General features: G+C 42.6%; 1 protein-coding gene across 3 annotated transcripts in view; it reads left to right on the forward strand.

The window, feature by feature from the left end:
• LOC112265662 (glycerophosphodiester phosphodiesterase domain-containing protein 5) overlaps positions 1–13,666 on the forward strand; it is a 72,290-nt gene that overhangs the window by 37,939 nt on the left and 20,685 nt on the right. For all 3 annotated transcript variants that reach the window (XM_024443193.2, XM_024443191.2, XM_024443194.2), the window contains 3 exons: positions 3,909–4,012; positions 8,108–8,201; positions 8,440–8,499. In XM_024443193.2, the coding sequence (XP_024298961.2) occupies positions 3,909–4,012; positions 8,108–8,201; positions 8,440–8,499 (258 nt within the window). The remainder of the gene's footprint in view (positions 1–3,908; positions 4,013–8,107; positions 8,202–8,439; positions 8,500–13,666) is intronic.

Raw genomic sequence — 13,666 nt, forward strand, 5'->3', positions numbered from 1 at the left:
TGGCTGTTGTCGATGTGTTCCTGGTTCGAGCCCAGGTAGGGGCGAGGAGAGGAACGGAAGCTATACTGTTACACTGGCAATCCTAAAGTGCCTAAAAGAACATCATATAGTCAAAGGTTTATGAAATACAAATGGTATAGAGAGAAATAGTCCTATAATAGCTACAACCTAAAACCTCTTTCCTTGGAATATTGAAGTGTCATGTTAAAAGGAACCACCAGCTTTCATATGTTCTGAGCAAGGAACTTAAACATTAGCTTTTTTACATGGCACATATTGCACTTTTACTTTCTTCTCCAACACTTTGTTTTTGCATTATTTAAACCAAATTGAACAGGTTCCATTATTTATTTTAGGCTAAATTGATTTTATTGATGTATTAAGTTAGTGTTCATTCCGTATTGTTGTATTGTCATTATTACAAATAAATAAAATAAAACATCGGCCGATTTAATCGGTATCGGCCTTTTTTGGGGTCCTCCAATAATCGGTATCGGCGTTGAAAAATCATCGGTCGACCTCTACCTTAGACCTACAAATATTTTGCTTCACCAAAACTAACGTGTTTTTACCTAAACTGATCAGAAGAAAGCTGTAGTGTAGAGCTCTTTTGAATGGATGATATTTCTGGAATCTCATTTTTTGATTGAGTGACAGTGGAGGATCCTCTGTTAGATTTTTTTGCAGTAATTCTAGAGTTTACGGTTCCACAGAAGATAATTATCCCCTGATCCTTTTTATCCGTCTATTTTTAGCCTCTGTTGGTCAATGAGGCTTAGGCTATGATGTATTCCATCTTAATTCAGCTGCCTGCCTGCCTAGTGCCCTTCAGCCAAGCAGCACAGCAATTTTCATGGCATTTCCCCCAAAATATCTCCCCAGTAGAGGAAAGTCATTTGCTCTCCCCGCTCCTACTAGGAGAGTACGAGGATGAATGAGTCGGCTCTGTTGGTCTTAAACCTCTCAATACAATATAAAACCTTTATTTCCCCTCAGACCCATTAAATACGTTGACAATTTTTTTTCTGACCCCTCTTGACGTAGATAGATGTTGACTGTTTAACCTCATGTCTTGTGGGAAATAATACAAAAAGGTTGCATCCCTCACTCATGTCCCCCATTTTGAATGGAAATTCATCATACAGTATGATTCAACAGACTACTAGATGTATTACGCTCCGTACACTGAGTTGGTTCCTTGTTTTGACACTAGTTAGAAAGCAGTTTTTAATGCTATGGTGTCAGCCCTGCCCTGAAGGCGTATGTTCCACCCTAACTAAAGCAAGCTGTGCAGAATGTGATGTCATCATAGGTCAGGCAGGCTGTATCATGCCAGAGTGCTCTGGTTTGATCTGCTCCTAAACAGCAGTGGAGAAGAACAATGACAGGATTAATGTTCAGTCATATACTATACACATTGCACATACTGTACATGACACTGGCTTGGCTGAATATTCATTTAAGGAATAAATGTGGCAGCCAGCCTAAATATGCCTGTAACATGTAAAAATATTAGCTTTGAGATTTGAATTGCATATTATGGCACATTGTATGCAATATTTGCCACTCACACAACTGGCTTGGCAACTCGATTAGCTCCCAAGCAGCCAGTTTAAAATGATCCCAAATGTTTAGTCTCATTGTTGTCCAAACATTACCTACTAATAGACCATCCAATCCCTTCTCTCCCAGGGGTGTCACCTCTGTAATCTATCTTGATCTCAGCAGGTGAACAATGTCCCCTCACATGCCCTCAAGGTGTCCCTCTCCCAGGTGTTTCTGGGTAGTCATTAAAAGCCAGGGGGACAGTGCCAGAGCAGTTGGATCAATGAGCAGGGCTGCCAGTCAGACCCCAACCTGCCATAGGGTTGACCCTATGGTTACCTTGACGTCTGGCTTTCTCACATTGAGGGGGGGATGAATTGTAAGCTTTAACCAAATATGAGACTTGGAAGTGTAACCATGTAAAACTAACCCTATGGTAACCATTCTGGGGTCTGTATTACTATGATTTCTGAAAGGGAGTGATTTTCTTAGTATGGTCTTTATAATTTAACAAATGTGTTCACGACTTTAATTCCTTATCTGGAAGAGATTGATGGCTAAAAAGAATCGCCACATCCAAATCGCCCACAGGCTTCCTTCCCTCATACTACTATATTCCCAATCCCTGCCCCAAATCAACAACTTTGGTATGTAATAATCCTCATACCATCTCAAACATGTGCTTTAGTGTCCCCATAGTTTAACTGCTGTTTGGCCTGTCCACAACTCCACATAAGCACATTAGGCTCTCCTCTCCAGTGCCCAGGGAGACGGTCAGAGTGGAGGGCAGAAGGTATACAAAGGGCTCAGGCTGGTATCTGTCACCACCCAGCCATTAGACCTGGCCCTGTCTTACATCCTGTGCCACTGCCAGCCGATGCCCTCCATGGAACAGTCATCTAAGGTGAACGTCCAAACAGCTTTGTTTGTGCTCTCATATCACCTTGATATCTCATATCACAGCAAGGCTAAATACAGGGTCAACCAGGGCTTATTTTGAATGGTGCTATGTAAGAACATTATTGCAGATAGAAATGTAATGTATAGAGCTGGAACAACTTGTTATTTTGCAAAACAGACTGTCATGTCAGTTCTATTCATACATTTCTATCTAAGCGTTCTCGAGTCCTCCAGGCTCTGAGTAAGCCTGATTTCATTGTGTGCTAATTTATGGGCTGGTATGCAAATACAGTGTGAGGCGCAGCCAGTCGTGCTGTCGTTGTAGAGTCCAATTCTCAGTAGGATGAGGGGTTATCACATCAATTAAAGTTTAATTAATTATAAGGAACATTTTGGGCAGTTCTGTTCTTTATGTGGTGGTCTTAACTGTTACAATTCTGTCTGAGCGAGGAGCGATATTTTTACTTTTAAATAGATGGGCCAAAAAGGTCGACTGTCTGGAGAAGTTTGAAAAGCTAACTTTTTGTGCTTTGTCATCCAAGTCGTGTGCATGTCTGCGTACGAACATTCTATCTCTTTATTAGAGCTATTATTACAGCTTGCGGTGGCATTGGAAGGCTAAACACAGCTGACCACTAATCGGCTCATGGCCTCATTGGCTATTAAGTTAATGTGAGTAATTACTTGATGAGGACAGTGGTTTGGGAGCTTCGAGTCCCTCTGCTTTTTTACTGAGACAATATGGCCCTTATGGACAGTTTCTGCATGAATGGTTACTGCATACTGCCTCTACTGCAACTGACATGTGGTTCTCTCTTTTCAATCAGTTGTAAAGCGGTATGAATGTTGTCTCGTCTTTGGTAATGCAGGCTTTGTGAATGCCTACACAAAGTGGGAGTGTGAAATTATTTCTGAACAGAATTGACATTACATTCACTATAAACCATAGTTATTGTGTTGGCTTGTTCTCCAGACCATTCCTCGTTTGTGGTTTACCACCTTATTCTGATGCAGCTAGCAAATTGTGTTTTCAAATGTTTGTCCTGACTCCAGGTTTGAGCCATCAGTCTATGTGCCAGCCTTGGCTGCATCGGCATCAGTCTCTCTACATCCTGATTATAGTCTATAGGCTCTCACTTTTGCTGGATTAGGGCAGATTGCCCAATGACTACTCTGCCAGACTTTTAGGAGACTGTTGTTGCTTGCATTTCTGTTGTCAGTGTTTATTGTGATGTTGATGTATGGGGGTAATGTTAAGTGGTATGCCATTCTGGTGTGGGCAAAGGACTTTCTAATCAGCCATTTGCTCACTTGCAATCAAAGAAAGTAATACTATGAATGCACCAATAGTATTCCAATGTTTCAACACAACACTGGCCAAAGTGCTTTATGTTCATCTGATGGTATCTGACTAATGATACTGTGGTAAAGGTAATAATGGGTCCTGTGTGTTTGTTTCCCAGTGGGAGTTCCTGTGGTCTCTCATCCTCTTCTTCACCTTCTCTCTGCTCCTGGTCTGGTTCTACTTCTGGTGGGAGGCACACAATGACTACAATGAGTTCAACTGGTGAGTACTGCTGTACAGTATGTGTGTGTGCGCACTCTAGTTATGCAACTCATAGATTCTTGTCTCTCAGTATATCACCATCAGTCAGTGTTCCATTCAAATAAATGAGTTCCCCACTAAATGCTCTTCTGACGTTCCCTTTGAATCTCTGGCATTTACTTACAGTAGATTGTTTTACTTTGAAATGCTGAAATTTCTCTTCATATGTTTTTGCTTTTAACTGAAAATGCTAACTCTGTAGAGTTGTTTTTTCCCCCGCCAATTATTCACTCATTGTGGTTGGTCTAATCTGGGTGGGGATGGGTTGGCTTTAGGGCGTCTATCACTGCAGATTATAGTGAGCATGATTACATAAAGCAGGAATACCCTTTGACCCCAAATCACCTCTCGGATCATTCCAGTCATGTCTCCCCCACAGTTACCATAAAACCAATCGTGCTTGGAAACAATACAGGTATTAGTTCTGTCATGAGACATTGCACATTCAATTGAAGGATATACTACCACTGAAATTATGAATTAGGTTTATTTAGTTGAGCTCTTGACCAAGTTCTCAAGGCCTTGTACATTTTATGTGCACGCTATGCCCCAGTGGTCCCTAAAACACATTTGGTGCAATATGTGCGAGCCGAGAGAGAGAGAAGCTTTGTTTCTTCTTGTAAGGTGCAATTTGCTTTGTCCCCCCCAAAGTCATTCCCCTCGCTCTCTCATTCCACCACCTGTCATTAGCGCTCAATGTCACCTCTGCTTCCCCCATCGTCCTTCCCTCCTTGTTTATCTCTCCCTCCCATCCCACTTTCTCCCTCTCCTTCCATACTCTTTATCTCTGCTCCTCTCTCCTTTTAATTTTATCACTCTCTCTACACACTCTCCAAAGACGTCGGGCATGTTTCAGTCTAGCCTAACCGAACGAGTGTTTGCGTACTCCCTTGAAAGACCTTTACTTGAAAAACAAGAAAAAAGCTGCAATAGTACTGTTTGTCCATTTTGAGACACCATAGCCAGTACACACTTCCTCAAAATAGTCAGAACTAATCTAAAATTAATTTAGTTGTTTTTGCCAAGGAGATCTTAGTTGCACAATTTTACATCTAATTAAAATTTTTGCAGTATTTTCCAATAAAAAATTAAGAATCCCAACTGTTGACCAATCACAGACGAAGGGGCATAAACACAGGCTCTGAACTTAGGCTTGCCTCGAAAAAATGTTGTGTGCCCAAATAGCTGAAAAACCCCTAACCAAAGTCCAAAACGAACAAAAACGTCACAATGTTGTCATAATACAGTGGGGCAAAGAAGTATTTAGTCAGCCACCAATTGCAAGTTCTCCCACTTAAAAAGATGAGAGGCCTGTAATTTTCATCATAGGTAGACTTCAACTATGACAGACAAAATGAGAAAAAAATCCAGAAAATCACATTGTAGGATTTTTAATGAATTTATTTGCAAATTATGGTGCAAAATAAGTATTGGGTCAATAACAAAGTTTATCTCAATACTTTGTCATTGCCAATAACAGAGGTGAAGACTTACAGAAAACGTTTGACAAGGTTTTCACACACTGTTGCTGGTATTTTGGCCCATTCCTCCATGCAGATCTCCTCTAGAGCAGTGATTTGTTTTGGGGCTATTGCTGGGCAACACGGACTTTCAACTCCCTCCAAAGATTTTCTATGGGGTTGAGATCTGGAGACTGGCTAGGCCACTCCAGGACCTTGAAATGCTTCTTACGAAGCCACTCCTTTGTTGCCTGGGCGGTGTGTTTGGGATCATTGTCATGCTGAAAGACCCAGCCACGTTTCATCTTCAATGCCCATTCATTCTTTCCTTTACACGGATCAGTCGTCCTGGTCCCTTTGCAGAAAAACAGCCCCAGAGCATGATGTTTCTACCCCCATGCTTCACAGTAGGTATGGTGCTCTTTGGATGCAACTCAGCATTCTTTGTCCTCCAAATACGACGAGTTGAGTTTTTACCAAAAAGTTATATTTTGGTTTCATCTGACAATATGACATTCTCCCAATCTTCTTCTGGATCATCCAAATGCTCTCTAGCAAACTTCAGACGGGCCTGGACATGTACTGGCTTAAGCAGGGGGACACGTCTGGCACTGCAGGATTTGAGTCCCTGGCGGCGTAGTGTGTTACTGATGGTAGGCTATGTTACTTTGGTCCCAGCTCTCTGCAGGTCATTCACTAGGTCCCCCCCGTGTGGTTCTGGGATTTTTGCTCACCGTTCTTGTGATCATTTTGACCCCACAGGGTGAGATCTTGCGTGGAGCCCCAGATCGAGGGAGATTATCAGTGGTCTTGTATGTCTTCCATTTCCTAATAATTGCTCCCACAGTTGATTTCTTCAAACCAAGCTGCTTACCTAATGCAGATTCAGTCTTCCCAGCCTGGTGCTGGTCTACAATTTTGTTTCTGGTGTCCTTTGACAGCTCTTTGGTCTTGGCCATAGTGGAGTTTGGAGTGTGACTGTTTGAGGTTGTGGACCGGTGTATTTTATACTGATAACAAGTTCAAACAGGTGCCATTAATACAGGTAACGAGTGGAGGACAGAGGAGCCTCTTAAAGAAGTTACAGGTCTGTGAGAGCCAGAAATCTTGCTTGTTTGTAGGTGACCAAATACTTATTTTCCACCATAATTTGCAAATAAATACATTAAAAATTACATTAAAAAATGTGATTTTCCGTTTTTTTTTTTCTCATTTTGTCTGTCATAGCTGAAGTGTACCTATGAACATTACAAGCCTCTAATATTTTTAAGTGGGAGAACTTGGACAATTGGTGGCTTACTAAATACTTTATTGCCCCACTGTATATGTACAAACTCTTCTGAACTGTTTTGGCTGGGAAGCCAATTCCCAATGTCTACCACTCCTATGGCCCAGCATCATCAGTAAGATATCCTGTCTTTTTCTAGTGTGTGACCTGGCTTTAGTGTAGCGCTGCTGTAGTTGTAGGGGCTGTCAGGCTCTGCCAACAGAGCACAGATAAGGATTGGGATGTAATTAGTAGTTTTGATGCCTCGTGCTTCCCCCCCGCTGGCTCTGCAGCTGTGTCATCCCAGGCCCTCCGAGACCCCCTGTCACACCCCTCAGCCCGACAGCCAGCCCAGCCATGTGCATGTATGTCCCCGTGTGTGTGCGTATCTCCCATGAGTTTGTGTGTGCGTGTGCGTGTCTCCGTGCGTGTGCGTCCCCGTATCCCACCTGAGTTTGTGTATCCGTGTGTGTGTCCCCGTCTCCCCACCGCGCATGCGTGTCTCCCCCTGGTGTGTGTGTGCATGTCCCCCCGGTGTGTGTGATTTTTTTTTTTTTTTTTTTCTTTCCCCCTCTGTATGTGTGCGTCTCCCTCCCCCGGGTGTCTGTACCCCCCCCCCTGTGTGTGTCTCCTCCCCCCCCGTGTGTGGATGTGTGTGTGTGTGTCCATCCCCGTGTGTGTTTGTACTGCATGATGTCTTTGTTCCTCCCCTTCCTTTCCTGTGTGTGGAGACACAGCCTTAAAATAAGGAGACGTCCTTTTAGAACAAGGCCTCTAACTCGCAACACGTTAACATAGTTATTACATCATCTCTTTGTGCTCCAATACTCATTACAGAGAAGAAGCGACTGCAGCCATTTGCTCTGAGCAGCTCCCTCTGTTGTGTTTATTTGTCTCTGTTTGCTTTGTTTTATGGGGATAATAAAGGCTTATGATCCTGGACAAGGACACTAGAACACATTATGCCTGCCCTGGGACTTCAGGCCTTCCGGTTTAAGCATCAGTGTCGGCTGTTAGCTCATTTATAGTCAGCCAGTTAATTTTACAAAGAGACCTTTGGGGCTAGGAGCTCGAGGTTGCCCGTTAGGCACAGATCTAGGATTGGCTTCCCTTCCCCCGAATCTAAACTTTAGCCACTAGAGGAAACTCAAAACTGACCTTAGATCAATGTCAACAACTTCTCCTGCTAGACCACTTGGTTTGTTTCTACAATCTATCCTCTATCTCTCATCTCAGAGACCAGAGGAGCACAAGCTGCAGCCTGTCCTGATATCGATGAGATGCTACTATTGTGCAACTGACTTCCATCCATTTTGGTCCGTTTTACAGGTTTTTATATAACCGTTCTGGAGAGTGGATCGACGGGACTGTTCCAATCCTAGCCACTACTGCTGCCGGCTTCACTTATATTGCATTTTTAATGGTGAGTTGTCATCTCATCAAACATTCACTGTGAGATGATATTGATATGGTGTCTAGGCAATGGGAACAGCCAGGTAATGTTAGTGGTATAACCTGGCAGGGCAGAAACATGTTGCCAGGCATGTCTGTGCCAAGTCTGCACGTGACAGTTAGGATCGCCCAGGCAGCTGTTGACCTTTTTTGAAAACGGTGGCTGTGGATTTCCACGTAATGTGATTTATCTGTTTCTATTCCTTTAGATTTTAGCACTTTGCCACATAGCAGTGGGACAACAGCTGAACTTGCACTGGCTGCACAAGGTAATGCTCAAATGTGCGATTTGTGGTGTGGTTGTTTATGTACAGTGCCTTGGGAAAGTACCCTTGACTTTTTCCAAAATATGTTGTTACAGCCTTATTGTAAAAAAGATTTGAAAAAATAATAATCCTCAGCAATCTACACACAATACCCCATAATGACAAAACGAAAACTGATTAAAAAAATAATTTAAAAAATACCTTATTTACATAAGTATTCAGACTCTTTGCTATGAGACTCAAAATTGAACTCCGGTGCATCCTGTTTTCATTGATCATCCTTGAGATGTTTCTATAACTTGATTGGAGTCCACCTGTGGTAAATTCAATTGATTGGGCATGATTTGTCTTGTCTATATAAGGTCCCACCGTTGACTGCATGTCAGGGCAAAAACCAAGCCACGAGGTTGAAGAAATTGTCTGTAGAGCTCAGAGACAGGATTGCGTCGAGGTACAGATCTGGAAGTGTACCAAAACATTTCTGCAGTATTGAAGGTACACAAGAACACTGCCCTCCATCATTCTTAAATGGAAGAAGTTTGGAACCACCAAGACTCTTCCTAGAGCTGGCCGCCCGGCCAAACTGAGCAATCATGGGAGAAGGACTTTGGTCTGGGAGGTGACCAAGAACCCAGTGGTCACTCTGACAGAGCTCTAGAGTTCCTCTGTGGAAATGGGAGCACCTTCCAGAAGGTCAACCAACTCTACAGCACCCCACAAATCAGGCCTTTATGGCAGAGTGACCAGACAGCAGCCACTCCTCAGTAAAGGCACATAACAGCCCGCTTGTTTGCCAATAGCCATCTAAAGGACTCCCAGACCATGAAACAAGATTCTTTGATGAAACCAAGATTGAACTTTTTAGCCTAAATGCCAAGCATCATGTCTGGAAGAAACCTGGCACCATCCCTATGGTGAGACATGGTGTTGGCAGCATCATGCTGTGTCAATGTTTTTCAGTGGCAGGGACTGGGAGACTAGTCAGGGTCAAGGCAAAGATGAACGGAGAAAAGCACAGAGATCCTTGATGAAAACCTGCTCAGGTCCTCACCTTCCATCGGGACCAAGACCCTAAGCACACAGCCAAGATAATGCAGGAGTGTATTCGTGACAAGTCTCTGACTGTCCTTGAGTGGCCCAGCCAGAACCCAGACATTAACCTTATATCTTTGGAGACCTGAAAATAGCTGTGCAGCAATGCTCCCCATCCAACCTGACAGAGCTTGAGAGTATCTGCAGAGAAGAGAAACTCCCCAAATACAGGTGTGCCAAGCTTGTAGCATCATACCCAGAAGACTCAAGGTTGTAAAGGTGCTTCAACAGTGTATCGAGTAAAGTGTCTGAATACATACACTACCGTTTAAAGGTTTGGGGTCACTCAAATGTCCTTGTTTTGAAAGAAAAACTTTTTTTTTGTCCATTAAAAGAACATCAAATTGATCAGAAATAGTGTAGACATTGTTGATGTTGTAAATGACGATTGTAGCTGGAAATGGCTGATTATAACCTCTTGCGACGGACGAGCAATCCCGTATCCGGGATCATAATTATAGCCTCAAGCTCATTACCATAACGCAACGTTAACTATTCATGAAAATCGCAAATGAAATGAAATAAATATATTGGCTCACAAGCTTAGCCTTTTTGTTAACAACACTGTCATCTCAGATTTTCAAAATATGCTTTTCAACCATCGCTACACAAGCATTTGTGTAAGAGTATTGATAGCTAGCATAGCATTAAACCTAGCATTCAGCAGGCAACATTTTCACAAAAACAAGAAAAGCATTCAAATAAAATAATTTACCTTTGAAGAACTTCAGATGTTTTCAATGAGGAAGACTCTCAGTTAGATAGCAAATGTTCAGTTTTTCCAAAAAGATTATTTGTGTAGGAGAAATCGCTCTGTTTTGTTCATCACGTTTGGCTAAGAAAAAACCCCGAAAATTCAGTCATTACAACGCGAACGTTTTTCCAAATTAACTCCATAATATCGACAGAAACATGGCAAACTTTGTTTAGAATCAATCCTCAAGGTGTTTTTCACATATCTATTCGATGATATATAATTCGTGGAAGTTTGGTTTCTCCTCTGAACCACATGGAAAAATGCATGCAGCTGGAGATTACGCACCAATTTCGACGGAGGACACCAAGCGGACACCTGGTAAATGTAGTCTCTTATGGTCAATCTTCCAATGATATGCCTACAAATACGTCACAATACTGCAGACACCTTGGGGAAACGACAGAAAGTGTAGGCTCATTCCTTGCGCATTCACAGCCATATAAGGAGACATTGGAACACAGCGCCTCAAATCTGGGGCATTTCCTGTTTGAAATTTCATCTTGGTTTCGCGTGTAGCATCAGTTCTGTGGCACTCACAGATATCTTTGCAGTTTTGGAAACGTCAGTGTTTTCTTTCCAAAGCTGTCAATTATATGCATAGTCGAGCATCTTTTCGTGACAAAATATCTTGTTTACGTTTTTCATCCAAAAATGAAATACTGCCCCCAGAGTTTCAAGAGTTTAATGGAATATCTACGTAGGTGTACAGAGGCCCATTATCAGCAACCATCACTCCTGTGTTCCAATGGCACGTTGTGTTAGCTAATCCAAGTTGATCATTTTAAAAGGCTGATTGATCATTAGAAAACCCTTTTGCAATTAGTGGGGAGAACAAGTATTTGACACACTGCTGATTTTGCAGGTTTTCCTACTTACAAAGCATGTAGAGGTCTGTCATTTTTATCATAGGTACACTTCAACTGTGAGAGACTGAATCTAAAACAAAAATCCAGAAAATCACATTCTATGATTTAAAAAAAAGTAATTAATTTGCATTTTATTGCATGACATAAGTATTTGGTACAGAAACCTTTGTTTGCAATTACAGAGATCATACGTTTCCTGTAGTTCTTGACCAGGTTTGCACACACTGCAGCAGGGATGTTGGACCACTCCTCCATACAGACCTTCTCCAGATCCTTCAGGTTTCGGGGCTGTCGCTGTGCAATACGGACTTTCAGCTCCCTCCAAAGATTTTCTATTGGGTTCAGGTCTGGAGACTGGCTAGGCCACTCCAGGACCTTGAGATGCTTCTTACGGAGCCACTCCATAGTTGCCCTGGCTGTGTGTTTCGGGTCGTTGTCATGCTGGAAGACCCAGCCACGACCCATCTTCAATGCTCTTACTGAGGGAAGGAGGTTGTTGGCTAAGATCTCGCGATACATGGCCCCATCCATCCTCCCCTCAATACGGTGCAGTCGTCCTGTCCCCTTTGCAGAAAAGCATCCCCAAAGAGTGATGTTTCCACCTCCATGCTTCACGGTTGGGATGGTGTTCTTGGGGTTGTACTCATCCTTCTTCTTCCTCCAAACACGGCGAGTGGAGTTTAGACCAAAAAGCTCTTTTTGTCTCATCAGACCACATGACCTTCTCCCATTCCTCCTCTGGATCATTCAGATGGTCATTGGCAAACTTCAGATGGGCCTGGACATGCGCTGGCTTGAGCAGGGGGGCCTTCCGTGTGCTGCAGGATTTTAGTCCATGACGGCGTAGTGTGTTACTAATGGTTTTCTTTGAGACTGTGGTCCCAGCTCTCTTCAGGTCATTGACCAGGTCTTGCCGTGTAGTTCTGGGCTGATCCCTCACCTTCCTCATGATCATTGATGCCCCACGAGGTGAGATCTTGCATGGAGCCCCAGACCGAGGGTGATTGACCGTCATCTTTAACTTCTTCAATTTACTAATAATTGCTTCAACAGTTGTTGCCTTCACATCAAGCTGCTTGCCTATTGTCCTGTAGCCCATCCCAGTCTTGTGCATGTCTACAATTTTAGCCCTGATGTCCTTACACAGCTCTCTGGTCTTGGCCATTGTGCAGAGGTTGGAGTCTGTTTGATTGAGTGTATGGACAGGTGTCTTTTATACCGGTAATGAGTTCAAACAGGTGCAGTTAATACAGGTAATGAGTGGAGAACAGGAGGGCTTCTTAAAGAAAAACTAACAGGTCTGTGAGAGCCAGAATTCTTACTGGTTGGTAGGTGATCAAATACTTATGTCATGCAATAAAATGCAAATTAATTACTTAAATGCCCTTCTTTAGACTAGTTGAGTATCTGGAGCATCAGCATTGGTGGGTTTGATTACAGGCTCAAAATGGCCAGAAACAAAACTTTCTTCTGAAACTCGTCAGTCTATTCTTGTTCTGAGAAATGAAGGCTATTCCATGCGAGAAATTGACAAACTGAAGATCTCGTACAGTGCTGTGTACTACTCTGGTCACAGAACATAGCAAACTGGGTCTAACCAGAATAGAGGAGTGGGAGGCCCTAGTGCACAACTGAGCAAGAGGACAAGTACATTAGTGTGTCTAGTTTGAGAAACAAACACCCCACAAGTCCTCAACTGGCAGCTTCATGACATAGTACCTGCAAAACACCAGTCTCAATGTCAACAGTGAAGAGGCGACTCTAGGATGCTGACCTAGACAGAGTTGCAAAGGAAAATCCAAATCTCAGACTGGCCAAGAAAAGATTTAAGATGGGCAAAAGAACAAGGCAAGCATCCCGGAGTCACCTTTTTAAAATAATAAACTTGGATTAGTTAACACAACGTGCCATTGGAACACAAGAGTGATGGTTGCTGATTATGTGCCTCTGTATGCCTATGTAGATATTAAATTAAAAATCAGCCGTTTCCAGCTACAATAGTCATTTACAACATTAAGAATGTCTACACTGTATTTCTGATCAATTTGATGTTATTTTAATGGACACAATGTGTTTTTCTTTCTAAAACAAGAACATTTCCAAGTGACTAAACTTTTGAACGGTAGTGTATGTAAATGTGATTTTCTGTTTTTTTATATTGTATTAACAAACATTTTTAAACCTGTTTTTGCATTGTCATTATTGGGTATTGTGTGTAAATTGATGAGGGGGAAAAAAACATGAAGGCTGTAACCTATGTGGAAAAAGTAAAGAGGTGTGAATACTTTCCGAAGGCACTATACGTGGCACGTATACTGTGTGTGTCTTCAAGTGGCCAACTGAACTCATTTTTGAGTTCATGTTTTCCTGCTGGTTGTGAAAGCTGTGACATCATGCCCCAGGGTGCTGTTATCTGGCCAAACACACTACAGAGGGTTGGAATGGTTAGCCTGGG

This window comes from Oncorhynchus tshawytscha, linkage group LG13 (assembly GCF_018296145.1).
Source record: "Oncorhynchus tshawytscha isolate Ot180627B linkage group LG13, Otsh_v2.0, whole genome shotgun sequence".
Lineage (NCBI taxonomy): Eukaryota > Metazoa > Chordata > Actinopteri > Salmoniformes > Salmonidae > Oncorhynchus > Oncorhynchus tshawytscha.